The sequence below is a fragment of the Larimichthys crocea genome, chromosome XIII (genome assembly GCF_000972845.2).
Source record: "Larimichthys crocea isolate SSNF chromosome XIII, L_crocea_2.0, whole genome shotgun sequence".
NCBI lineage: Eukaryota > Metazoa > Chordata > Actinopteri > Sciaenidae > Larimichthys > Larimichthys crocea.
The window spans coordinates 33,851,056-33,878,898 of NC_040023.1; the positions used below are offsets into that span (position 1 = coordinate 33,851,056).

The following is a 27,843-nucleotide window of genomic DNA, read 5'->3' on the forward strand; positions in this document are numbered from 1 at the left end:
TGACAAGGTGCACTCAAAAAAATAAAACATTGGATTTACTTAACTAAGTTATGGCAACCGGTTGCACGAAACTGGGTTAATTTAGATGTATTCAACACAGTTATGTTGAGTTTATTCAACAGAGTTATGGTGGATTTATTAAACAAAGCCATGTTGGATTTATTATATAAAGTCATATTAGATTTAGTGAACAAAGTTATGTTGGACTTATTGAACAAAGTTACATTGAAATTAATAAACTAAATATAATTGCATTTAAGCTGTACCATCTTGTTCTATCAATTTAACTATCAATATTCAAATAAATGACACAAAATTGAATTCTTTAAACCCACTTTTATTTATAATTTTAACAATCACAATTTGGCAGCTTTCGGAATACCGGTACTAATACAAAGAAAATTGTCAACTCTTGAAGTTGCATTTGGCCACTTTAAGATTACTAAAATCTAGATGACTAAAACAGCCCCCATAAAAAAGTCAAATCAAAATGTTACCATGTCAAATGCCACGAACAAGGAAATTACAAACGGACTTGGTATGGCAGAGATGAGTAATACAGATAAGCCAACCTCCATAAAACTACCCAATTGAACAAATCTACAAACAATCACTCACAAATCAGTAGCACATAAAGGAAGACGTTCATGGACTCCCATGAAAAGAAGTAGTAGAATAGTCCTCATCCAAGTCATTGTGTTGTGTATGTGAAAGATAGAGATAAAGCTAGTGTGTGTGTGTGTGTGTTTTGAAACAAGTTGAAAAGATTACTCAAGCAGTCTGTTTTTGAGGACCTGCACCTTTTGGGAAAGTCGGTTACCATCCAACTCCATCACCACTTTTTGAAGGAATTCAAACGTGTGCTTCAGCTCCTTTGGGTAGCTCAAATTCAAGCTGTAAATGAGGCCGAGCAGGAGCACACATCCATTTGCCACATTCCTGAGACCTTGCAAAACGTTGACTCCCTCAATTATGACTCCTACATCTTCTGGATCTTCATCGGGCTCTGCTCCCTCATGTTGTATGACATAGATCCCCATGACGATGGCCTCCATTCCATGGCTTGCATCAGAACTGGCATCCTGGCAATGAGGTGAAAACATAGCATCAATTTCGATTTGTAGCATGTTAACATCAGAGACTATTAAGGAAAGGTTCATACTTTGTATTACAACTTACCAGGTAGGTTTTTATTAGGCTTTCAGGCTCTTCATTTAGATAGATGCAAAGTCCTTTGATGACACATTCTCTGCGCCTCTCAATCCTAGGATCCTGAGAGAGAGAGAGACAGAGACAGAGAGACAGACTTTTACTCAATACAAAGCAGGGGTTTACAACCTTTCTGGGACCAAGGGTTACCTGAAGGATGAGAATCTGTGCTGAAGGCTGCTCCTTCAAAATCTACTCAGTGATAGTTAATGTCCCGTTCAAATAACACTATAAATAAATAACACTAGACAAAAAAAAAAAAAGGTAAAAAGGTAAACATAATACAATTATACCTTGTCCATGACTGCCGTGATCAGTCTGATTTTGCGTCCGGCTTCACCCCCCTTCTTTCTGAACACTTTCAGTAAGCGATCAGAGTATCCATCCAGCTGGGACATGAATTTGGACAGAAGTGGAACAGTGGTGATGCGGGTAAATTCTGCATTTACCTAAAACAGAAGTAATGCAAAATGAAATTTCAAGATTAAAACCTGTTGTACAGAATATCATCATAAAAAGGGGCATTAGCCCATTGTTAATATTCCCCTTTGACAGAATGAATGACTTAAGTGAGGCGTCATAAATCAGTTGTGGAGAACGTAGGAAAAAAGCCTCATCAAAATAGTTACATAGTCTAACTTTAGTCTGCCGTGAAAAAGTTTTAGCTTAGTTTTAGAACAAACTTTCAACAGAGTTTAACCACTATATGCACAACATATCAGATACCAAATAAGGATCAATTCCGCATTACCTCACTCTCAGAAAACAGAGCTGGCCACCTGCTTTTGAGCTCAGTGATGAAGGGCATGTCCATAACAATTTCCTGCCTTCGGTAGGCAAATGTTTTTCCCATTTTACTTTTTATTTGTTGCTGGTTTTTCTTCTTTATCTCTAAAAGAAGTGCTTGCCGTTCCTCCTCAAGAGACTCTTTTGTTTCCCCCACCGGAAAGTCAGGACAGTAGTTGACCTCCGCTTTCCGTGGCTTTTTCACCTGGTTTGGACTTTGGCCAGTGGTGCCATGCTTTCCCTTCATCGAATTGATGCTTAACTCTGGACAGCCAATGCCCCTCAGCCTGGTGCGGTAGTTGGCCATTTTGTATTTTAAACTTATTTTCCACCCATAGTACCCACAGACTGATCCCTGCTCCTTCAAACAAGGATGCTTCCTTATAAGTGCCTCTGCCACGGTATCAAACTCCGCACTGGAAGGGTACACTTTGTATTTTATGATTTCTGATGCTAAACTATCCAAGATGTCGGACTTCAGTTTGGCACTGGGACTAAGAAGTGTGCCACTGCTCAGGTGAGTGCAGTTGGCCCTCTCCAGCTGAACCTCTACCTCATAACTGAACTGAGGTATTGGGAAGGTTTGGGGCCATGGCTGTGAACGCAGCGATGGACCTGAAGAGGTAGATCCAGGGGAGGAAAGTATGTCGGTGTCTGCAGTGGAAAGAGATGATGAAATGGAAGAGGCCTCATCCAGTTCTTCAGGTACAGAGGATGGATCATGGCGAGGGCTCATGTCTGTCTCATTTGGTAGGTAAATCACTTTAACAGTGCTCTTGTCTTGCAGTTCAGCAGTGGAGGACAAATTAACAAACTCATTGTCAAACTCAATGTCTCTGTACTGTAGTCTGAAGTTTCCTGACAAACCACACTGTCTTGTAATTTCTCTTTTCAGGTCCTCGACTGAATCAGGAATTCCAGTTGGAAGTCTCAATTTGGATGCATCGTCTGTTCCAAGCACGACCCTTAGGGTTGCAGCCATCTTGTATTCAATCTGAAAATGAAAGCACATTTCCATACCAAGAGTGATAATAAGGATCAGGTGATGAATATTATTCCAGTAATTACTCAAAGCTTTGTGCTCTAAAGAGAATTTTTTTCATATTTCTGTATTTTGAATGATGCCAAGTGAGTCTGTAATGAATATTGAACTTAATGAACATTAAAGGTCCAACAAGCAAGTTTGAATACATCTCATTCTTTTCTCACAAAAAACTTTGTATCCAGCTAGTGTTTCCTTGGAAGTGGGGCCCACAGACAGTGGGCAGAAAAGTCTTTATTCTCCTAGTAATGAATAATTTAAGCATTGGTTGGCTTGTAAAGGTGATTAATTAACTTGAAAAACATTATATGGTGTGCCTTTAATAAGTGAAAAATCATTAAACAGTTTGTATTTCATATTACCTGTCACGTGCACAAATCTTTTGAGCGTTGAATTTTACATTTCAGAGAATAGCAGAAAAACCTTTTCAAAAGTATAGAAACAAATACTTTTTTTCCAAGTAATAAACCCCTCAAAATAATACTCACCACTACTGTAGAGCCGCTGTCTTCACATCCATTACAAGAGCCACTCTCTGAGATGACATGGGAATCTGAAATCCAAAGTAGATCCCAATTTTTAACACACACTACATACAATGACAAACACTGTCCCTAGAGTGCAAGGTCAGAATGTGAAAAACTACAGTAAGACTAATAATATTGCGGATGCACCTTTTGTTTACATTGTAGAAGATAGCTCGAGCTGCATCCTTATTGGACCTTCACTGTGACTTGCGCCTTTCTGATTCGCTGGGTTTCGCGCCCCACGTGGGTCTCGGTCATCTGACTTGCGTTGTTTTGTTTTGAATGTTTGGCGGACACAGAAACCGCATGTGTGTACGCATATCGTTTCACTCTTACCCTCGTTTTATACAGCACACTTTTAATCTTGTTTTGTCTGCCAAACAATTTATTAATCTTGCATATCATGATTTTCACAGGCACGCGTGTCCAACTAAAAGGCTTGGGCTAGCCATTTCATAGCCACCATCCGCCACTGACGACATGTATAAAATTACATACAAATACATATTGTCTGTTGCAGTACACGCACGGTTTCGTTCAATATTTTAAAAGAATTATTGAACTTACCAAAAAACAGGAGGATGGTGGTGGTTGTAGAAGACTGCAGTCACCAGACTAGGCCAGACCACGAAAGATTCGAACTACTTCTTCTGCCTTACTGAGCATGTGCAAGAAAGTACGGAAAGCCCATTGGGACAGCCTTCAGGCAGTTTAACCAGCTTTATTAAATACAGCTTCATTGATTTTACACAACAAGGTGTAGTAATCCCAACAGTTAATGGTGTTAGGTTAATAAAATGAAATTCTCTTTAGTTAATCGTCAAACATGGACACATTTAGTAGTTTTAATTTGAAAGATTTATTTAATGCCAGCAACATCCATGTTTCATTTCTTTGAGTGTGGGATTGTGATGTCTGGCAGCAGGAGAGGAGGAGAGGAGAGGAGAGGAGAGGAGGAGGAGAGGAGGAGAGGAGGGGGGTGGTTTGGCTGTGCGTTAAGAGCCAGTGGAAGCAGCGCGCGCAGCGACAGGGCCCAATTAAGTGGCCAATTAATGAGTTTAGCCGCCTCATTAATTGGTCTCAAACAAGAGAGGGACCAGCCAAGTTTGGGAAAAGTTTCTTTTTAAACTGAGAGAGAGAGAGAGAGAGAGAGAGAGAGAGAGAGAGAGAGAGCAAACACTTTATCAATACTGATTATCAGCCGGACACACTGGTGTGTGTTTGATTTCTTTATCAGTGCAACATGAGCCAGCTTCAGGGTGGCACATCACAGGTATGAAATGTTTTATTCCACCTTAAAAAAATCAAAACAGATTCATATTTTTCTTCTTTTTCTTGGAAAAACACCGTTTACTGGAAACCAACTCCAAAGTGGACAAACATCCTAACCACCACATCTGGAGGACAGATGTGACATCCTTTAGGGTCATCCTGTCACGAGGACGTGATGTAAATGTGTGATGGGAAATATTAATATTGTCCACACGAAACAGGTCTGCTTCTGATTACACCTCTCAGATATGTAGAGAGACTGTTTCTTTTAATAAGATCAACTGTTGAAGTATGAAATTACCAAAAGAAATAATAAAAAATAAAAAACCTATTTACTGCTTCAAAACAAAGACAAACACCAGGCCACGACTGCTTCACAGTCACATGGAGCTTAATTATAACCCACGGTGGATTGTACTCACAGTTCATGGGAGAATTAACGGACTACAGGCACGTATCCAATTCAAGGTGTTATGTGTTTATTCTTCCGTGTTTGTGTCTTTTCTCGTTTTATTTGTGTCTTACACATTACTCACACCAGCCAACCGTGAGGTAACACCGCCGTGCGGTTCAAAATGGCCCCTGGCAGATTAAAAGAAAAAAGAAAAAAGTGTTAAAAGTGCCTGTTTCTGTCTGTCGCCGCTAGGTGGCGAGCAAATACAAGGACTACAACTGCACTGCAAGCCCAGCCAGTCAGTCAGTTCAAGGCCATTAGTTGTCTGTGGTGTTATATATGATATGATTTGCAACATAAGTCCAAAATTTTGCTTTTTATGTTATGAAATGCTGCAGAGTTTCACCTCATCATGATTTAAATGTGAGGACAGAACGTCAGTCTGAGGTTGAACCTCTCACAGCTCATGCAGTGTGAGGAGAGGTCACAGGTCAGAGGCATTGCTTGGCCAAAAAGAAACCCTAATATGATGTGTTTATATTATATCACATCATATATGTCATCATGCATTTTCTACTTTGTGTGCAAGTGAGACGAAAATTCTATATTTAAACTTCCTGTAATGCACATGGTCGTCATGGTTAAGGTGTCCTGCTTTTTTTTTTCTCACAGCTTCACAGACGAACAACATTCTCAGTGCAAAAGTGCTGCCGTTAACCTTCTACTATACTGTTGAATAACTCAATCTATAACAATGCATCATCAGATTTGATGATGCTCGTAACTTTTTGTGCATAAAAGGATATTCTGCAAAGTGATTAGAGTGTATAGCTGCCAGACAAAGTACTAAAAGGCTCCGTTTCCCTCTCTCAAATGTAGTTAAGTAAGAGTATAAAGTGTTTGGAAATGGAAATAATCAGTAAAATTGGGATCAGGGTTGTTATTAAGTGTTGTATTATGATTTGGACAGGCAGGCGTACAACATTTCAGTGATGTTTTGGCTTCATTTGACGTTAACATCAGTGGTGGAATAAGTATTTAGTCACAGTTTAAGAATACTCCATTACAAGTAAAAGTTGTGCATGCAAATCTTACTTACAATTAAGCAAAAGTACTGGAGCGACTTTTTAATGTACTGTTGGGTAATTTAATCCCTAATGATGCATCAGGTTTGATGATGCTCATATCTTGTGAGAGAACGAAATAAAATATACAATTTTGTTTTATAAAGAGCATAAAGTATCCGAAATGGAAATCAATTGGGATTAGGGTTATCTGAGTATCGGGGCCTGAGTTAGAGATCCTTTTCTGTCAGTAAACACCGCAGTCTAAGAATACTCTATTACAAGAAGTACTGCATGCAAGTAAGCAGAAGTACTGTTTATGTACTTTTTAATGTACTCTTGGACAATCTTCAAAGTGATTGCTGTCAAATGAAGGAGTAAAATGGCATCATGCCTTCATCTAAATATGAGAGTAAAGTATAATAAATGGAAATAATCAGTAAAATTGGAATTATTAAGTGTGATCTGAGTATTTGGGCTTGAGTTTAGGTTCAGTATTACTACGCGTACAACATGTTGAGTGATATTTTCACATTGACATCAGCGGTGGAATAAGTACTTAGATCTCTAACTGTCAGTAAACACAGCTGTCTACTCTATTACAAGTAAAAGTCCTGCATGCAAAACGTTATGTTACTCAATATGTCACGGTGGAGCTACTTTTAACTTTTTAATGCACTGCTGGGTAATTCAATCCATAACAACGCATCGTATTTACTGATGCTCATAACTTGTTTGTGCATAAAAGGATATGCTGCAAAGTGATTTGCGTATAACCTTCAAATAAAGGAGTAAACCGCTCTATAGTTTACACCAAATATGAGTATGAGGTTTCATAAATGGAGTTAAACAGTAAAAAATAGTGTTAGGGATCATATTAAGTGTGAGTATTAGGTTTAACATTGGACATTAGGCTTAAAATTTAAGATTTTGGATCCGGGTTTGCATGATTAGAATTAGGCTATAAACAAATGTATAAAGTTATAATGTTAACCTGTGGGCTTTTTGATTTAGGGGTCTTGTTAAGTGTCACCTGAGCATTAGAGTTTGAGTTTAAGATTAAGATTAGGATTAGGATTACATTTAAAATCAGGATTTGCATGATTTTTTTTTTAGGTTTTATCTGCAGCAAACATGAACCAATGTGCTAGAATAAAGTTACAAAGTTCACAAATGAGTTCAGTGTTGCTGGTTTTATTTAAGGGTTAGGTTGCATGAGGTTAAATGCGCGTGCTCTCGTGCAAGCGCGCGAGTCTACCGTGCAGGAAATGCGCGAGATCTCCCCCCCAGGTCCCTGAGGTGACATTTCCCCAGAGGAGCTGTGCATTGAAGCCGGTGTGGTGTACAGTATCCTGACACACACACAGTGTGTGTGTGTGCGTGTGTGTGTGCGTATGTGTGTGTGTGTGCCACCCAGAGAGACGGAGCGGTTGCCAAAGCGCTGAGTGCACAACATACAGGAACTGCGACGCCAGAGAGAGAGAGAGAGAGAGAGGAGAGGGAGGAGAGGAAAAGAGGAGAGAGGAGAGGAGAGGAGAGGAGAGGGAGTTTGCAGCCTGAACTAAGTGCCGCTATCAGCTGCTGAAGTCTGGATAGACGAGCGTGTGTGTGGAGACTGATAGAGGAGAGAGACAGAGGGTGGAGGAGGGGGCCGAGGCGGAGGACGGAGCTCCCCCTCGTCGTTGTCGTCGGTGACGGTGGTACAGATGGGTGCGACTCTCCTCAGCTGAGCCCGGCCAACGATCCAAGCGAGCAGCACCAGCACTGGAACACCTCCACACCCCCTAACCACCACCAGCACCAGCACCAGCAGTCTGGATAACACACATCCTGCGAATGACACTTGGCGATCTGTAAGTTGAATTACAGCTTCCCTCATTTCTCTTCCACTATTTGTTTTGTTTTTTTTATCAGCTGATTGTTTTTTAACAGGCCTTCATGTCACTGAGTGACTCACAAATAGGAAGCAAAAAATAATAATAAATGTCACAGTCTGTCACTCCTGTGCGCTCTGATAGGAGTGTCAGCACGCACAAACTTTTACAGCCCTTACAGTACCGTCATGCTTTTATTCTCATCATCCAGCCTACATTGTGACAGGGACTATCATTAGGACTGAACATAACTGCAGCACCACCCTATGGCTGCATTTATTGTGCAGAAAAAAAAGGAGCATTACAGGGTGTGACTTAACTGTAACCTAGTTACAGCTGTATATGTGTGTGTGTGTGTACACCTCAGTCATATGTGGGCTGTTTGCTCTGGTCAGAGGCGGTGAATGGGAGGCATTCAGAGCTCTGCATAGCCGTTGGTCAGTGGCATAAACTGCACTGTTTATGACTTGTTTCCCTCCCGCAGGCCTGCATGCATGTGTCTTTTTCTCTCTGGTGCACGTTGCAAATGAGTTTTTTAAAATCAAGATCATATACAAACCAAGACGGCGAGGAGAGAGAGCCGAGTGTTGCACAAAACGTTTTCAGAGCTGCAGGAGACAAAAGCACAATGGAAAGTTGGGAGTGCCAGCACATTTTTATATCACACGTGAAGCTCTTTAGCTCCTGCTCTTTCTTTGAGAGTCGACAGGGGGTCTTCAGGGGATTGATTGTGTGGATTTTCAGTAACAAGCAGCAGCCTGAGCTGACGGCACGTTTGGCTCAAGTAAAAAAAAAAAGAAACTCCAAAGCAAACACAGCATTTGTCAACATCTAATGCGGCTACCTGCTCGACGGTGGTTTATCATTAAAGTGGATCGGGCTTGCATCACTGTGTCAAGAGTTCACATTTCCTTAACGTCTAACTCTGCCTCCCTGCTTCACCTCTCTTCCTGAAACAGTGTTTACTAGATTTCTATCTTCATGGCCGATCCAAATACCGAAGAGGGGAAAGGGAAATGGAAGGAGGGGTTGCTATGCAAATCCTGACCTGCTGTATGGGGCACAATGAATGTGTTAAACAAATTATTCACGAAATGGCCTCCGAGCTTACTGTAGTGTGTTGCTTTTAATTTGAAATGTCCTGAATCTGCACTAAGATGTTACTGAAACTGTTTTTTTAGAAGCCAAACTGGACCTGGTATTCTGTCCAGTGTTAGTTAGTTAGTTACAAACAGAGACTCAAACACTGAAATTAAAGCAGCAATACATTTACTGGCATGTGTGTTTTTGAAACCTGTCCAATATTCACACATGCACCTGACTGTTGTTTAAAGATAGACTTGACTTGTGAACCTATCCCTGAAGACGAGCTGATTTTACAGAAACACAAATAGCACACACAGCATTAACCGAATAAAATAAGCAAATCAGTCTCGATATGATTTAATAAAAGGAAGTGGTGAGCAGACGATTTTGCAGACAAGCTTCAATTTTAAAGAACTGAAAGTCGAAGCAAACCTCAAGATTTCTGCAAGTTTGTTTTTAGTTTGGTTTTGACTCTGAGGACAGAAGAAGCAGACGTGTCCCAGGAGATCTCAGTGGTCCTGGTAGTTTATTATGCAGAGAGGAACAAATGAGAAGTGTAATTTGGCCCTAAAACAATAGTTTTAAAATTCTTTTGCACACAGGAAGCCAGCTCTTTTCCTGACTCTATGCTCTTTTCTAGGGTTATTCATAAAGAGAATAAAAGAATATTGTTACTTTATGTCATCACAAACACTAATGAACATGTAATCACTTATTCAATCCCTACAAACTCTCAAGATGTTTTCCTGAACGGCTTGAAACCACAAAACACTTCCTTTCTTGTGTTCTTCCTGTCCGTGGCAGCTGGCACCATGCTGCCTCGTAACATGCGAACAGGTGGTTATGACCTGCCGGGGGTGGAGTCAAGCCAGGTGCCTCTCATTGGCTATCGGCCCTTGCCGCCTGACGGTGGCGCTCCGAGCGTCCAATCAGGGAGGGGGAGCGGCAGCGATGAACTGGAAACTTCGCAGGTGAGTGTCTTTCTCTTTCCTCATTGAAACACATCCATCATTTTGTCACCTGAGCGTGTAACGCAGAGCGATATGAAGTTATTTCTCACAAGCTTGCATTGTGGTGTTATTTGAGTACTGACAAGCTCCTACCACCTACTTTATTAAATTTTCTACTGAGAGGGGATTAGGAGAACTTTTTATTTGTCATGGCTTCTCTGGCCGACACAGCTAACAGAGCAGTCCTACGAGCTGCGTTCGAGCACCAAGCTTCTTGGAAATAAACAGCAGATGTGGTCGGCTGGCTTTCAGAAAACCCTGAGGGAATAAAGTCATTGTGAATCGGGCAGAAAGACAAAGAAACGAAGACGTTTGTGTATTTACTATTTATCCACCAGTGTGACCCAAATACTTATTTTCCATAAACTGAATTAATTCAACGCGGAGGAAAAATTGAATTCATTTTTCAAAGGAATGCTGGCGCAGACTCAAAACACAGCAGCGTCAGAACAAACTACAGATGAAGTGAAGTGTTTTCAACTTAAATGGCGTGATAACAGATCTTCGCTTGTACTAATGCATTAGTTTTTAGTGACAGCGCGGCACTAAGGATGTCAATAGAAATCCAAAGTCATGGCGCAATGCCCGGGCTATGCACTAGCTTCTGCAGCTCAGCATCATGGATACAGAGTTAGAGGTGGGTGCTCTGCTCGTTCTTATAGAAGGTGCTCAGTAGGCTTATGGTGCCAAAAAGAAAGTTTGATTCCCAGGCAGATTTTCCACAAATGCTTCCACGTTGCAGGGTTAGGGTTGTGGCTGATAGAGCAAATGCACTAGAGACTTGTTGTTTACCCCTCTGTTAACTTAAGTGGGTATAAAATGATTTAATTGTGCAGCTCTTCTAGACTTTACAAATGTTATCGGACAGAAAGGATCAGAGTCCGTCAGTGACTCGGCTCATTTTGCGGTTGTGGTTGTGACTCTCTGAATGCCAACACTTCACTTGCTTGACTTGCCAACAGCATGTCAAAATGCATCTAATATTTTGGTTCATGACCTGCAAAACTAAGGACATTCATTGATGACATCAGCCACAGCTTTACTATGTCTTTATTGCTAATTATCAAATATTAGCATTCAAATATGCCATCAGTGTGTCAGTAGAGTCATCTAAAGAGTCTTCTTTTACTCTTGTGTTTCTTTTATCGGGTCTCTACATGTTTGCAGTTTGTCCCCGAGATGCACTGACTCCAGCCTAACACATGTAACATTGACAAAGGTTTGAGGAAGTTGTAAGGTTCATGGCTCGGCTGAAATTCCCACAACCTTTGACCTCTGTTAATGTTTGCTGAATTGATTGTGAGGTTCGTTGAGCCTTATCAGAAATGTGAGCTTCACACACAGTTGTGGTGTTTTGTATTTTTAGCTTTCACTTGCAAAGTATTGTTCCGTTTTATTTTTGATATCTACAGCTGAATTCTTCTCTCTTGCACTAAACCCTCTCAGACCTAAATAACAGTTATACTGGTGACAAAACATTTTCCCGAAGTCATGATGCTCTACTGACCCAGTCTCTTGCCCCACACATGACCTGCGAACGGCTCTTTGGTTTTACTTCACACCGGGGCCTCAAGAAACACCTTGCAGCTAAAAAAAGAAGTAGCGCTGACTCTCTTTCCGAATGAGCAAACTTCCTCCGTGCTCATGTCACATGGCGGCTGCTGGACCTTGCAGTAAATAATGCATGTGGCGGTTTGGCTGGTCGATGCGGTGTACACCTGCTCTCCCTATAAACAGTATCCAGTATCACGTGCTGTCTCCAAGGACAGTCTGTCGAGTGGAATCCGATACGGCCACTTGCTCATTCTTTAATGAGGGAAACTTGAATGTGTGAGTCAGGATGCATGAAGTGGCAACCTCGCGTTGACGACGAGGCTTGTAGGTTAAAGAAACAAATTGTGTTTTCGAGTTCGGTATTATCGATTGAGATGAAAATCAAGATAGAGCAGGTAACAGATAACAGAAATTGATTCAGTACTTGGTAGGTGTGTTTTTCTACTCCCAGACCAAATGTCGACAGAGGTTTCAAAGAATAGTGTTTCAAAAGCAGCTGCAAAGGTTAGACAACATCTCTAAGGTTGGTGAAGTGTTTTTAGAATAAATGTATAAAGAATGGACACGCATGAGTGACTATTTTGAAGCTGAAAATATGCAGCGCTTGCCTTCTCAATGTTGGACGTACTGTTGCTAATCTACATATCAGCAAAGACGTGGATCATCTGTGGACCGGAGGCGGGCTGAATGACGCCTAGGCGCTCCCAATAAGCCATCTGTAACGCCACTTACTGTCAATCAGAGCAGCCATGCTGTTAATTATGCACAAAATCCACCCTCAGTACAGTAATGGGGAAATTAGCTATAGAGACCAAAACTGTTTTTTGTACCAGGCTGTAAACATGTTTTAATATGGGGGCTTATGGAGAGGCACCACAGAGGCTGACGCTTGCTCTAAACTCAACATTTTGTTTATCACAGAGAAGGAAGAAATACTGAAGGAAGCCTCAGTAGACAAGAGCACTAATACAGTTACAAGACCGTCCATTTGAACGATTGGCTGATGTGTTCTTCACGTCGATGTGAGTGGACAGTTTCCAGTTCTGGTGGTTGTATTAAGCAGGGAAAATATTGACATGTCCATGTCCACATACTGTTGTGTCCTTTTGGCCTGGGGCTGTGATCATAATACCAATCACGTACACAAGAACGTGCTTCCAGCTTGGCGGTAATATTTCAGAAAGTGTAGGCTATGATATTGGAGACGGTCATATAGTACACTGATGTTTGGTGTTTATGCAGCTACTCCCTATTCAAGATGATTCTCATTGTCACACACCATTTGCGTGATGAAGGTCTAGCACTCAGATGTTGTAAATAAATACGTTAGCGCAACTTAGACAGTGTGCCAGGGTTTATTTTACTACCACTGTTTGACTTTTGATCCATTCATTCCCGCTGCTTATCTAATATTTTGGTGAGGAGGAACTCGATCTGACCTCAACCCCGTCCAAGACCTTTGGGATCAACTGGAATGCGACCAGAAGACAACCAGTTCAAAGGTCGTGTGTCTGACCATGTTGGAAGGTGAAGCTGTTCTCAAAAAAGTCCACCATCATTTATATGAGGATAATAAAGCACATCCTCAGACAGTCCTGGATTGTTATTGAGAGTGCTTTATTTGGATGTACGTGTAAGCCGGAGGGAGAAATTAAAACCTTGCCTTTTCACCTCCGCACAGCTGGCCAGTCACTGCGTGAAGCGGCTGTGAGTGCCGGATTGTTGGTTTTTTCGAAGTTACAGGTATTAAAGCACTTTATCACCCAGCATCAGTGACACTAATGTGGCTGAATGGGAGGAAATCCCTGCAGCCAAGTCCCAGGAGCTTGAGGAAAGCCTAAAGAGTGTTGATGGTTATAACAGAAAATGAACGCCCATGATCTTGGTTGTCCACTAACTAACGTAGAAATGAAAAGAAAAGCCAAAGTTTGCGCACTAAAATTCGAGACCAACTCAAACCAACTTGCAAAACATCACAAACCGATGATATCTACAGAAACAGAGTAATCTTATCCACAGGAGTATTTTTTCCTTCAAGGGGAATAGAACAGATTTGACTGTGATGCCATGGGGTTTTACTTGAAAGAGGATAGATAACGGGCACCAAGGGATACAGAGATGAAAGCGTGAGAAGAGGAGCAGTAAGAAAGATAGGAAGGAAGGGGTCGGGGTTGTGAACCACTCCAAAAAAACAATGGTTATCTTTAAATAAAGCTTCAGAAGATGTATTTATGACCCCCTGTTTGGTGGAAAGACTTGTAGAGTTGTAAATAAGGGCGTCAGCGGTGTGTGTATTTGTTCAAAGTCAAAGCTTTTCGGCACAGCGGAAGTCCAACTACATGGATTTGTTTAAGGAAAAAGGTTGGAACTGGTTGTTTTTTAAGAGAAATGGAGAGTTGACTTCCTGCCTGTTGCTTTTCTGGTGCCGTGCAATGGCTGACGTAGTGGTTCAGGAGGAGAGGCAGCCTGGGTTTGTGATGGAAGGAGAAGGGGAAGAAAAATAGCTTCGCAACACGACAGCACGTCCTGCTTCCTGTGTTTGTCTCCACTTATTATGCACTTCCTGCATGCAGCTGGGGGTGGGGGAACTTTAAGAAAAAGGAGAGCTCGATGGCCCTAAGAGAAGACCCCATCTTTCAAAAGAACATAAATAAAGTGGCAACAACAATGGTACATGAGGAAAAAATCTATACTTAAAGATGAGATTCCCAAATAACAGCTCCAGTGCCTCTTTTTTTCCAACTCAAGCCACCCACCACAGCGGCCTATAATCATGAAGCTTATCCAGCAGCCTTTGAGGCGGCTGAACTCCAAATTACAAACACTTATTATGCTTTGAAAAGTTCCTCCACAGAAAAGGCTGGTCCCTCTGACCCAGATTCAGCCCGGTTTCAGAAAGCAAACCCAGAAGACTCTCCATTGAATATACTTTTATCCGAAGTATCTCGATACATCAGCTTTGTACTGAGGGAAGAAACTGAGCAAAGGTTTTCTTTGTGTCAGGGATAAAGAGCCACATGGTCACTGTGCTAAAGTGCTGAAGGCCAAACAAGTGATCAGCATGAGAGCTTTAAATCAACTTTTACTCTTCTGTGAGTGAGCAGTAAGACTGTGCCTCGGTGGAAATTTGTATCTTATATATGAACAAGCCAAGGCAGATAGATTTTTGTAAAAGACCTGTATTGTTTAGTTTTTTTAAATTGTAAATTATATACCTTCCTTCTATCAGCACTTCCAAAATATGTAATGAACCCTCAGCTCGGTGTAGCATAAAATGTAAATCATGGATTATATCAGCAGTGATGATTCCTCGACACTCAAAATAAATAAATAAAGCTTTTACAGAGTCAAATGATAGGTGAGGTCAGTAAATACAGTTTACTCTGTGTGTAGTCTGGCTTTTTAGGATGACTAATGCATATTAGCAGTAGAGCTGGGAATCTTTGGCCGGGCTCGGGCTTGCGTTATGACTTGCGCAGTAAATGAGCGATCATGTGATGCGTTTCGATCTGCGCGAGAGGTGAAACGGAGGTTAGCCTGTGGTGACTTTGTGTTGGTTGAGCCAGCGAAAGCAAGGTCTGAGGTGTGGAAAAACTTTGACCATGTACACAATGAAAATAATGAGCCAGTGGTTAAAAGTTAAATGCAAAAACTGCAACGTTTTGTTGAAATATGACAGCAGAACAACAGGAAATTCGTTGCTGACCAGGCACGTTGATGGGAGCTGTACAAAACGTGGCCATGAGCAAAGTCAAACTACAATATCATCGTTTGTTACAGCACCGAAGCCCATGCCTGCAAAGGTGAAACAAACGGTGAGATAAAAGGCCTTTTAATGACGTAAATAACGAGGGATTTGCAGAGCTAGCTCATGACTGATGCGCACATTTGAATAACTGCAAACGGGTTCGTGCTCTACAAAGCTGTCAATCAAAACGGGCCGGGCTCGGGTCGTATTCTATCGGGCCCGGGACTTCTAAGGCTCTAATTAGCAGACCACTAACTAAAGTAGTATGAATGGCATTTTAAAGTGCACATTTTCATTTTTTTCAGAAGCACTTTAGGCAAAATTTGGCAGTTTTACCAAGCATCTGTTTATCTGGAGGACTCGGCTATAGGATAAAAGTGCATTCTTTTTTGTGTAAGAAACGGGTTACATGACAACGTAAAATGTGAAAAACAAACCTACAAAGAATTATCAACCGAAGCTAAAATAAGCGTTTTAGCTTCTTTTAGCTTGTTGTTTTGGTTTTGCATTCTGCAGCTTTGCTTGATTCAGATGTCTCACGGCTCTCAGCATCGTTTCCAGCTGCAGCAGGCCGCTGTTTTTGACAAAAAAGTAAATCTACAACACACTAGAGCAGCTAATGAGCCGCACTTTGTTTTTGCAGGAGTTAATAGAGACAAAAAAAAAGATAAAGAAGAGTTAATATTTGTTCCCATAAAGCTATTCTGTTTGCCCTAACAGTTTCACGAGGTGCTAAGATAAACGTTGTGTTCACAGCTTGTTCCGCTGCCCTCAAGTGGCCAAAAAAACAACCCCCGAAAAAATCAATGAATGCAGCTCTAGGCACTGACATCATGACAGCCCGGGCTGTGTGTCAGCTGACACATTAGTAAGCTCTACCCTTCACACATGCACACAACTGTGAAAGTCTCCACCTAGTTAACATGGCTTCACTCCGCGATGCCATTAGCCTCCTTAAATAAACACAGCTTGCTTCCTGGTTTAGCGGCTGTCTGGACGTTTATTACCCCTCATTACAAGACTACGGGCCTCTTACTGCTCAAACAGCATGTCAGGAGTGTAAATAAAAATACAGTATGGCTGCACGGCGTTGTGGAAACCTGGTGTTGCATTAAACAGGATACTCAGTTAAACTGGTTTATCTGCATGGGAAGGTCATCTACAAAGACAAAGAGAGCAGGAGAGGAGAGACTGAAAGAGAGGGGGTATTGTTCTGGAAATAGCTTCAGGGCTTTGTCTCTCAATGTGTGTGTGTGTGTGTGTGTTTGCGCGTTTGAATGCAGGCAAGTGCCTATGCATGTGTGTATGGATGAGGGTCTGTATTTGTGTGAGCTGTGTGTGAGTTTTTCAAGTCTGTCTAAAGTGTGACTCACTGGAAATGACTGTTGTGCTATCACAATATATCCCTATCTATGTGTGTGTAATGTGTGTCTGTGTGTGTAATGTGTGTGTGTGTGTATAATGGGTGTGTCCAGGTGATGCAGGCTCACAGGGGCCGGACTTAGCTCCTGCTTCAGGTGTGTCTTTGTGATATACAGCCACAAGACGTAGCGGGTTGAAACAGTAAAGACATAAAGATTCAGATCTAGGTCAGGACAGTGAAATAGGAGTCGGTTAAGTTGAGAGAGAGAGAGAGAGAGAGAAAAAAGGAAAGGAGCAACAGATGAGAAGAAATGGGGGAAACGAAAATGCTATTAGTGCCTTTATCCTGAAGTTTTCCAGGAAGCTTAGGGATCGCTACCTGCCTGGACTTGCCGAAGTAAAGGTAACTCGTGAGACTACTTTTTTTGTGGGTGTTTGTGTGTGTTGGGCTGATTTCTTGGGAAGGATAGAACTGCAGTTACATTTGCATGGAAGCGAGCAGAGATAACAAGCAGAATAACAGGTTCTGATACACACACTACATAATTCACTCCAGTGGGATCCTTTTTTTTTTTGTTGTTGAATGCAAGCAGCTCCTGCTTCACACAGTGTTGACCTTCGTTCAAGTCCAGGCAAGGTAATTAGAAAGAGGCTAAAAGAGGCTAACATATTATTATTATTACGGCTAATTGCAGCGTAGGTTAAAGAGGGTAGAAGTGGAGCACTCCTGCTGTCTGTATGAATATGTTTCTGGGTTCAAACGCTGTCTTTGAATTTGCATGTGAGAAAGCTCACAAGTCAGTACATGCAAAATGAATGAAAATACAAGACGTCGGCTTTACTTACTTTCAAATGGTTTATTCTTTGTTTTTGTATGTTTCCAGTATGCGTTGCTCATCGAAGACAGAAACTGTTGTTGACTCATAACGGACTACAAACTTTCCAAATTGGTTCAGAGATTCAGGATGACTTCACACGGCGTTTTACTCATGAATTTTTTAGCGCGGAAAGTCACAGTCGCAAAACTATCGGTGTCGGTAGAAGCGTAAAGTGTTGTCGATCGGTGTGTTAGACATACTAGAAAATCCACAATCTGTGGTACAGATGTAAACAATAAAGGGCAGCCCCACCCACCACCAGCAATTCACAACACAACATTGTAACCAACTGTCATTCTGAAGTTGGCTGACAGCTCCTTCGCTGCGAGATCTAACCCGAGACAACAACTGGATCTGAATTATTAACGCCTCTGACGCTGTTAAAGATTTGTTTACGTCGGTAAAATAGAAGATTTCGAATGTGAACATACCTCAGACTTACGGTGGAAAGGTACTTATACGCATCTGAAATGAGACAACAGGCCTCAAATACACTGTTTTTTGCCTTTAACCTAATGTTTCATTTTATAAACCTATTCTACGTTTATTTTGATGTAAAATCTCAATCTGTAAAGTAACTAGAAACTACAGCTGTCAGATAAATGTGGTAAACAATGTGCGTCTTACAGTAACACCAGCATGATGCTGCTGTCTCATACAATACGTCAATACAGTTGTTGATAAGACTGGGCACTAATGCTGCCAAGACAAATTCTTACACATTGATTGGACTCGGCGGTGGGCAGTTTAAGTGGTTTTAAGGCCCCATTATTATTATCCATTTTTCTGGGGTTTGTATGTGTGTGTGATGGCATACACAAGGCTAGATTGCAGTTTTATTGCATTGCAAAATATAAACTTCATTATATATTTATGCCAAGTGCTGAAATTGTCGTTATAATTGTTATTTTGTGTGCACAAGATGAAAGAAAACATTATCTTTCAGGACTTTGGGTGGTCTGTATTACACAGCTGATCTGTTCATCAGTAATAATGGACTATGTGTCTATCTGCCAAATAAAGCCCAGGCAAAGATGTGCAGAAACAGAGCTGCAGGATCTTTGTAGAGAGGGACACAAAAATAAAATTATCTTCAGTATACAAATGTTTTTATTTCCATCTAGAAGTTTTCTCAGTTTTTCAAGGTTCAGCCTTCAGCTTTAGTGTCATTATGCAATACAAAATTGCACAATAAAATGCTGTTGATTTCCCCCGTGATGCTGCACACACAGAAAATGTCTAAACAAATATATTGGAAATATTGAAAAAAGGAATAATTAAAAACCATAAAATAGACAAATAAAATAAAACAAAACAAATAAAAGAAGCACAAAAGGAAGAAACAAGGAAAACTACTCTAGTATAATGCAAGTGGTAGTAGTAGCAGAAATGAAGGTACTGCAAAGGTAATGGTATAACAATGTGTGTTTCATGTAACATACTAACACATTTTTGTACTTTCTGCGTCATCATACTTTATAATTCTTTAAATGGAACAAGCTAAAGTTGTTGGCATGCACATGCAGTCGATGATTCTGGGTCTGGGTTACGGTCTGAAGACGCTGACAGACTACACTGACTGCTGACTCACTCGTGTGGTCTAATTCCTTCTTCTGATAAGACAAATAAGTGAAGCACTTGGTTTGTTTGGTTCTCTTCTTCAGGCAGAGCCTTCACCAATGAAGACCACCTGGTACTGTCCTCTGGATCTGGTAAGGCCAGGCTGTGTTGCACATTGTAACATGCAGGGGATAATGTGCCTGTGAGTCAGTACCAGTCTAAAATAGGGTAACTGTGTCAGGGACTTTCCTCCAGGCTAAAACTGGATCGGTACGGCAGGATGTGAGAAATGAGTTCAAAGCAGCTGGATTTTTATGCCTTTTTAACACATATAGGGTGTCTCTAGTAGGGCAGATTATATCTCATTATTTTAATGAGAACATCATTAATGGTGGGTTGTTTTGACAAGTATCAGTGTCTTTTGAAGTTCGTACCGCTCCGTCTTAACCTCGTTTCTTTGCTCTGCAGTCCACCGTGGTGGAGGAAGAGGAGGATGGCGTGATCTACACGGTGGTAGTCAAGCAGCAGCATGGTGGCCCCAGTAGTCCGATGGTGAGTCATGTGCGACTGACTAGACGGGCAAGAAAAGGCCTCCTATGTGCAGTAACACTAACTTCCTTTCTTGTTCGCCGTCGGCCTCTTTTCCTTCCTGTCGTTCTCCAGTCACCGGTTTCTCGCTCCCAGTGTTTGAAAGCCGGGACAGAAGAGAAGCTGGTGCTCCACCTCCTGCACTCCTTTTCCCTGGGCGACTCCTCCTTTATCACCATCTTCCTCTCCACCTATCGATCCTTCACCTCCACGAAGAGAGTGCTGGACATCCTCACTGACAGGTAGGAGACTCGCATCAGTAGATTTGTTTTTTTAGTTTTTAGTGTGTCTAGGAAGAAAAAGGCACGTTTTCTTTCAGGTTGAACAAAAAGCAGCTCCATGCACAATGATGCACAGAGACCACAGCAGCTGTCAGTGCACTGGCTGGCTGGGATTGTGCTGTGTGAAGCGTTTAAATCTCAGACTGATCCTGCCCCTGTGGGAGCTTGGGAGGAGGAAGACAAAAAGTGAAGCATACTCTGCTCTTGCTAAGACTGAGAGTCTATAAAAAAAGTCAAAGGATCCTCAAAGTCAGCAGGATTCATCCTTTTGAAACCACGAATGTCTGTGCAAAAGTCTGTGCCGAGCCATCATGTAGCTGTCGAGATATTTCAGTCATAGTTGTGGACCGGGTGACAGACTTTTCCATCTGTGGAGCCACACTGCTAGCAGACTAAATACTAAAGTGAAGTTAACTGGTTAGATTAGAGTTGGCAAAACTGGTTGATCAATTCACCGTATGCCTAATTTCCATTTTTACAAAATAAACAGGTGTTAGTTTTGTAATTTGTCTTGGAGCCGAGTCTAATACAAACAGCAGCTCCTAGATTAATTGCTTAACTTAATTTAGCGACGCCTCACAATGCGGGAAGCACCTGTGCACCTATTTAAAGTATCTGCAGGTTAGTCTTTTTCTTAGAAACATAATTCAGCAAAAAAAAAAAACTTGCTTGTATGTCGTTTGTATGAAGCACCTGTTTGGATGTTCTTCCAAAGAAGCAACAACACAAAGGAGACTCAGTTCACCTCCAAACATGACGACGACACCTTTGCTAAAAAGCTTCATGAGAAAAACAAGACATAAATAAATTCATCGCACAGCATACGTATTATTTATGACACAGCAGATGCACGTATTTGAAGCTGCGGGATATTTCATGTCACCGTTTCTTTTTTGTTAAACAGATTGGAGAACCCGCCTGGAGACAACGAGAGGAGCCACATGAGACAATCTTTCAACAAGTGAGTTTCATCTTTTTGGTGCTTTATGTGTGATGTGTGCTGTGTTTGTGTGTGTGTGTGTGTGTTTAATATTTAATTTAAATATATGTGTGGAGCTGTGGGCCATGAGTACGTCTTCTAAAATGAGACGACACAGACGTGGAAAACATGCCAAACGTAACCTAACCTTAACTACTGTTCAGATTTAGAATGTAAAACACACACAGACTGTATAAAACATGGACGTCGTCTCCATGACGTCGTGGAGTGTGGTGGCTCTGTTAGTGGCCATCTTGACCCAAAAATGGGCAGAATAGGTGGTTTGTCAGTGAAATCTGAAGCCTGGTTTCCTTAAACCAGCCACTTTTGGCACCCACCTGTCGATCAGGTGTGGTTAATATAAATTCACCCTCAGTACAGTTGTCATGAACGGGGAAATTAGCTACAGAGACCAAAACTGTTTTTTGTACCAGGCTGTAAACATGTTTATTTCTGCTGTGAACTTCGACATTTGAACATGGGGACTTATGGACTTATTGAGGAACTGCAGTTTATGGCACTTCAGTTTTAGAGCAGCGCGTCTAACAAACTGTAAACACAGCATTAACATATTAGTTGTTATGGCTGATGTGTTCGCACACATTTGCCTATTTGCAGACACGACGCTTCATTAGCATTTATTCAGAGTCGTGTTTTGCCCAATATTCAGCACTGTCTTTGGTTTCTAACTCCTGTGGGAATTATCTGTCTTAACTTAGGAAGTATAAAGTTGGTCCAAAGTGAGTTTTCCTGCTGAAACAAACACAATAACGTTGCTAAAAACCAAAATAAGAAGCTAGTGTAGAACAGAGAGGTACTCCAGGATCCAATGACAATTGTCCTCAATGAACATTCGACCCATCACTGATATAAATGATTAATTAACAGCTTTAGACAAGCGACTGTCAGTAGAAAACACCAGAATAAAATCTTAGAAAGTTATTTCTTTGACATAGATTACAAGCAAGTCTGCTGACACCAGGCTAGTGGAGAGCAGCACCTTTACATTTTAAGTAGCCGTGTTGTAAGGAAATATAAGTAACCGACTAAATGGCTCCACTGATATTATCAGTTTGTTTTGTTTAGCTTTTATTATCTCTCATACGCAGATGTCTGCTGTCATTTGAATCTTGCATTCAGGTTCCTGAAAAAGGTCCTTGGTGCCGTTTGGCCCAGACTTCTTTGCTGTTATGAATAGCTTTTTTATGACTCATTGCAAACAGGCTGACATTCAACCTCGGAAAAACAATCTTGATCTTTTGCTTCCACTAAATTATAGACTCGTCTCTAAGCTGCTTTTCTCGTCTAAACCCCACGAGAACACGGTTTCTTGGCAACTTTTTAGATGCGTCGGAAAATATCAATACATTCGATCAATTCCAATCTGCAACGGCTTATTAACCTGCTTCTGACAACCGGCGCCAGCTCAGAGTTTAAAACCAAAAACAGATGTAAGTCTGACTATGACACCTGCCTTCATTGGCTCGCAGTGAAATCTGATGATTGATTTGAATATTATTATTTTAATTTACGACACACACGCTCAGTTCCTGCTGACTTGATGTACCTACGTGCACTATAAGGAACCTTTTTGTTCTCAAAACTCTGAACCGTCTAGAGGTCGAGGCTAAAAAACAAAAGATTATCAGGTTTCTGACATTGTGATGCACAAAGTTTGGTGTAACATCCCTCAAAGTATCAGGAAGGGAACGGTAGAATCACTTCTTCCTGCAGCATTTCTCTCCTCTTCTCTGCAGAGCGGTGTGTACAGTGTTCAGCACGTGGCTCTCTGAGTATCCTGAAGACTTTAGGAGTTTGGGGGATCCCTCTCGCCTGCTGCGACTGGCTCCCCTCCTCCCGCAGGACTCCTCATCTGCAGCCGACCTCCGCGCTCGCCTCCTGAGGATAGCCGAGGAGCTCAGCGAGAAAGCCCTGCTTCCTGATTCCCATAAAGGTCTGTATTTTAACTGGGATTTAAATGACGCACATAGAAATACACCTCATCTTTTCAGTCAAAATCCAAATCCGGGGCTGCAAATACCAAAAGAAAAACACAGCTGGTGCTGGCTGTGCCTTCCTCGACTAGAGAAAGGTGTATTTTTCAAACCTCTTTTCTAGTGTGAACTCAGGAGCACCTAGAAGGTTTTTTTTTTAAAATTGGATAATTTCACTGAAAAATTCTGGACAATACAGCTTCTCTGCTAAAGCCGATGAAGGTCATAACTGAGATAATTTTAGCTTGTTGCTCTTAGACAGAAATGTTTAGTCTGTCAGTCGGTCGGCCCGTCACTTTGATACAGAACGAAATATCTCAACGGTTATTAAATGGATTGCTCTTATACAGACATTCCTCCTCAAGATGAATTTCAATAGCGGCCCTCAAGCTTTTCAGGAGGTTGAGTGGGTCGTCCACTAATCAGAAGATCGGTGGCTCGATCTCCAGTCTGCATGTTGAAGTGTCCCTTAGGGCAAGAGACTGAACCCTGAATCTCTTCTGATCTCTCTTGTTGTTGTCGTGAACGATTGGCTTCTTTCTGATGAGCAGTTTGCACCTTGCACAGCACCAAACGCAGTGTGTTGCAATGTGTGTATGAATGGGTGAATGCGACATGCCTTGAGTGGTCGGACGACTAGAAAGGTGCTTCATAAGCACAGATCTGCAGAGCTAATGGCCTTCCCATCAGTCTGAACTAAGTGAATATGGTGAAAAGGGTAAAAATGATAAATCCTTTGCTATGCATCAGCATGTTAGCGCTGTCATTGTGTTGCCGTGCTGGCATTTACGCAGCTGTGTCTTAGTACAGCTTCAGATCTACTCGCATCTTGTTCTCTCTTATTCTCTAATCCTGAGGTCATGAGTAAAATACTATGCTGTTCTCTCGTTACAGTGAGATATTTAGTTTCCTGAGATAACCGATCCTGTGAGAGATGACTTGATTATCACACCTGTACGGAGCGCAACAGCTGCTCAGAAACTGATTTGTGCAACTGAAGATAAACAAAGGTGTGTCTTACACTCTGAAACCACAGTTTTATTGAACTGCTTCAACATTTGCAGATCAGACCGGTTTCACCAGCCCTCCTCCCGACGCCTCCAGGTTTGAACCCACCAGCGTCTTGGGATTCCCTGCAGCGCTCATCGCTGAGCAGCTCACCAAGATAGAGACGGTGAGTTTATCTTTTAAGCCTGAACATGTTTTTCATGGTAGAATATCAGAGGAAAGTTATTAGTCTACAGAATATGTTTGCATGCTTGCATTGCATTTATATGTTGTCACCTATCAGGAGCTGTTTGTCCGCTTGGTCCCGTACCACTGCCTCGGTTCATTGTGGTCCCAGAGGGATAAGAAAGGGAGGGAAGGCGTTTGTTGGTCTGTTCGAGCCACCATACGTCAGTTCAACAAGTTGGCTAATGCAGTTCTAGCTTCCTGCCTTTGGCCTACAAAGCTACGCAGCCAGCAGAGAGCCCGGCTGCTGGAGAAGTGGATCAGCGTGGCAGAGGTCAGTATACAAAAAGGTCACAGCTCTAAAAAAAAATGAAGGATTTCATGCCACTTTACAAGCATTTTCTGAGGGTTTATCGTGAAATGACACTGTTAACAGTATGTCAGTCGGGGTTTCAAGTCTTCCAAAACCCTCAACCGTGAATTTTCCTACAATAAACCCCCGTTAATCCCCTAACCATAATCCCATTCTGAGCTCTGACCATGCACATACCATCACAAATTCACAGTGCACTCGGTTTCTGCTGCGACTGACCATTTTTAATCAATAGCTGAGAGCTAAACGCAAGAAACGAGGCCTTGATTTATGGTTATTTTCCGGACAGAGCGGCAGCCAATAACAAAATAATGCTCTCCCTGATATGAGTGCATTTAGCGGTCGAACACTTTTGAATAGAAAGGTTAAAAATCAGCATGTTTTTTTTATATACTGGAACTAGACTTGAAGTTCTAGTAGACCTTTAGGAACCCACATAGGAAATGTATTCTGCCTGAACAGTACATACCAGCAATGTGCTGAGTCACAAACTGTGATGCATGACCTCAAGCCAAACAGTGAATCTGCTTAAAAAACGTCTATTATACAAGACATTTCAACTGAGTTATGTAATGGTGTTGTTATGCACAACAATCGGCTTCTTTTGAAATATTAAAGAGCTCACAGCGACGACAGGCTCTGCACAAACACACACATAAACACACACACACACACACACACACACACATAAACACATCTTGCCCTCGGTTGTTATGGTCACATGAGAACTTTCCAAACTTCTTTATGTGTGAATAAAACCCAGCTTCTCTCCAGTATTCCTTCACAAAGCTGCTTTTGTCATCACATATACACACACTGTCTCTCACACACACTAACATCTTCTTTGGCAAAGTGAGGTCTCACTGGTTCGCTGCCAAACTCCTGTCCAGAGCTCATCCCGGGTTTCTTTTTGGACAGACCTCTTTAGCAGTATACATTATTCAGCACCCCTCAGGCTGACACTGTAACTTAATACCAGCCATATCCACACCCACAGGTGTTCTCACTTACAGTGAGCCTATGTGTGTGTCTGTCTGTGTGTGGGCATGCAAATAAATATCTGTGTGTGTGTGTGTGCTTTCAACAGGAGTGTCGAGCCAGGAAGAACTTCTCCTCGCTGTATGCCATCGTGTCCGCCCTGCAGAGTAACCCCATCCACCGGCTGAGGAAGACGTGGCAGGACACCGACAGGTCTGCGGCTAAAAAAATTAAAATGATAAATAAAAGAGAAAAAGGAGCTTTAATGTCCCAGAGAACAATATTTAAAATAAAAAGAAAGATGCAAATAAATATGTCAAAAGAAAGACGGAGCAACACAACAGCCGACATCGTCATCGAATAATAAAATGTAGTTGCATTAGAGTAGCTGTGGTTGTTGCACGAGACAGATATAATTGTTGCACTCGTATGAATATAGCACACAGCTCTTTGCCACTGTGTAGTCCGTGCTTTGATGGTCCAGCAGCGCCTGCCAGAGGGCAACAGAACAAACAGATGGAGACCATGAGAAGAAGCACACATGTAAATAATGATTAAAAAGTCGGTTTGATAAATCAGGGGTAAAATAGGAGTGCATATGTGTACGGTACTTGGTGATGTGCAGGACTGTAGGCATTGAAGTATTTAGTTGTTGAGGACTTTTATTGACATCTGCTGGTGATCACGGAAATGGAGCAGTGGCACCTCAGCTCACACATTATAGTCATTATAGCAATATGTCATTGTGCCTGCACACCAAAAATAAATGCATTGTGAATGTTATTTTTTTTACCTGCTATAAAAAGTGTCTGCTGAGGACACTAGGTAGTAGAAGTAAAAAATCCACTTTATATTACGATGATAAATGCCAGGCCTCAAGTTTTGGTGTGTTCATTTAAAAAAATATAGTTGGTGTGGGATGAAAACCAAAAAATAAAAGTTGCAGGATGAACATTCAGCTCTTTCATAGCTTAAAGTTTGTTTTAAATGAATATAGTAGAGCTGAAATGATTAGTAACTGGTCAATTGACATGAAAATAACACTAACTTGTTGTTCTAACTACTTCATTTGCTGTTTTCTTTGACTTTAATAATAAAAAATCAACATTTTCTGTGTTTTTGGACTGATAACTGGACAAATTTGACATTTATAGGCTGATTAATAAAGAAAATAATCAGCAGATTAATTGATTATATCATATCACTTCATCGAAAATACTTAAAGTTGACCTATGCCCTTCTAGTCCTTCTATAAACAGACCTCCTGCTTAATGTATTATATATGCTGCAAATGTGATGTGTGGTTAGGACGATGTCTTCATAGCTTCAAACAGCATTAGAGGAAACTGGTGTTACCCTGCGGACACTTTATTTATCGAACACCAAGGCGACACTGTAAATACGTGTGAAGTAAACTTCATAAAGAAGCAGAAGTAAAATGTCTTCCCGTTATCTAGAAGTAGAAAACGCCACTTCAGCAGCGTTGTGCCTGTTCAACAGAAACCCGATTCTGTTTTCAGTCACGGCATCGTCTCTGAATCATCAGTAAACATTCGTTACTCGACTCTTCCATCAGTTTTTGCCTCTCAAACCTGAGTATCCAATTACAGTGCATGCTTTCAGCTGTAGGTTTAATTAGAGTTCTGATTGAAAAATATGAATTGAAATATGACGTATGAATGCTAATTAACTGTATGCCATCTCACTGTTTTGGTCGCTCGGACAGGGAGGCAGTGAGGAGATACGAGGAGCTGTCAGACATATTCTCAGACAAGGACAACTACTCACAGAGCAGAGAGCTCCTGAAGGAGGTAAGTTTCTGTCAGGACATAATGTTTTAAAAAAAAACAGGAAATCAGGCTGCGAACGATGACGTAATTCACATTATGCAACCTAAATAAAGAAGCTTCGGTGAGAAATTTGGTCTTGGGTCGTGACACGGCGATAAATTGTTACGTTTTTTCTTCATATCTCATCATTTGATCACTTGTGTGTTGGTTAATGATAAAACTACGTGGGCGCTCGGAGGCTGGAGGAGCGGGTTTCTCGCGTTGGAAAGCTGCCACTTTGAACTTTCCCTCGCAGGGTTGTAAGCGCTGCTGTGCAGTTTT

General features: G+C 41.5%; 2 protein-coding genes across 7 annotated transcripts in view; one reads left to right on the plus strand and one right to left on the minus strand.

Annotated features, from left to right (window-relative positions):
• Positions 1–294: 294 nt before the first annotated feature.
• On the minus strand, positions 295–4,450 carry LOC109140764 (uncharacterized). 4 transcript variants are annotated; one of them, XM_027287183.1, is made up of 6 exons: positions 4,132–4,450; positions 3,526–3,590; positions 1,961–2,989; positions 1,503–1,658; positions 1,180–1,272; positions 295–1,082 (listed from the first exon to the last, which is right to left on the minus strand). In XM_027287183.1, exons 3-6 carry the CDS (start codon positions 2,975–2,977, stop codon positions 768–770), a joined length of 1,581 nt encoding a protein of 526 aa, XP_027142984.1. In that variant the 5' UTR covers positions 2,978–2,989; positions 3,526–3,590; positions 4,132–4,450; the 3' UTR covers positions 295–767. The 4 variants fall into 4 exon arrangements, with proteins under 4 accessions (XP_027142984.1, XP_027142985.1, XP_027142986.1 ...); XM_027287184.1 differs by lacking the exon at positions 4,132–4,450 and having other exon boundaries at positions 3,526–4,049; XM_027287185.1 differs by lacking the exons at positions 3,526–3,590; positions 4,132–4,450 and adding an exon at positions 3,400–3,427.
• A 3,185-nt stretch (positions 4,451–7,635) lies between these two features.
• rgl2 (ral guanine nucleotide dissociation stimulator-like 2) overlaps positions 7,636–27,843 on the plus strand; it is a 28,535-nt gene continuing 8,327 nt past the window's right edge. Inside the window, exons 1-11 of one of the 3 annotated variants that reach the window (XM_027287193.1) lie at positions 7,636–8,147; positions 10,059–10,225; positions 19,471–19,518; positions 19,835–19,918; positions 20,030–20,196; positions 21,140–21,196; positions 22,972–23,168; positions 24,273–24,382; positions 24,500–24,715; positions 25,842–25,945; positions 27,459–27,543. In XM_027287193.1, coding sequence (XP_027142994.1) covers positions 10,067–10,225; positions 19,471–19,518; positions 19,835–19,918; positions 20,030–20,196; positions 21,140–21,196; positions 22,972–23,168; positions 24,273–24,382; positions 24,500–24,715; positions 25,842–25,945; positions 27,459–27,543 — 1,227 coding nt within the window. In that variant the 5' untranslated portion in view covers positions 7,636–8,147; positions 10,059–10,066. Of the gene's footprint in view, positions 8,148–10,058; positions 10,226–17,009; positions 17,332–19,470; positions 19,519–19,834; positions 19,919–20,029; positions 20,197–21,139; positions 21,197–22,971; positions 23,169–24,272; positions 24,383–24,499; positions 24,716–25,841; positions 25,946–27,458; positions 27,544–27,843 lie in introns of those variants that run through there. The other 2 variants (XM_027287194.1, XM_027287195.1) reach the window with 2 other exon arrangements.

Bases quoted from the DNA above. Each gene is read 5' to 3' on its own strand.
- LOC109140764 (XM_027287182.1), bottom strand. From the start codon at position 3,013: ATGGAAATGTGCTTTCATTTTCAGATTGAATACAAGATGGCTGCAACC. The intron at 1,273-1,502 runs GTATAATTGTAT...TCTCTCTCTCAG, and splicing joins TCACGGCAGTCATGGACAAG to GATCCTAGGATTGAGAGGCG. The intron at 1,083-1,179 runs GTAAGTTGTAAT...CCTCATTGCCAG, and splicing joins GCCTAATAAAAACCTACCTG to GATGCCAGTTCTGATGCAAG.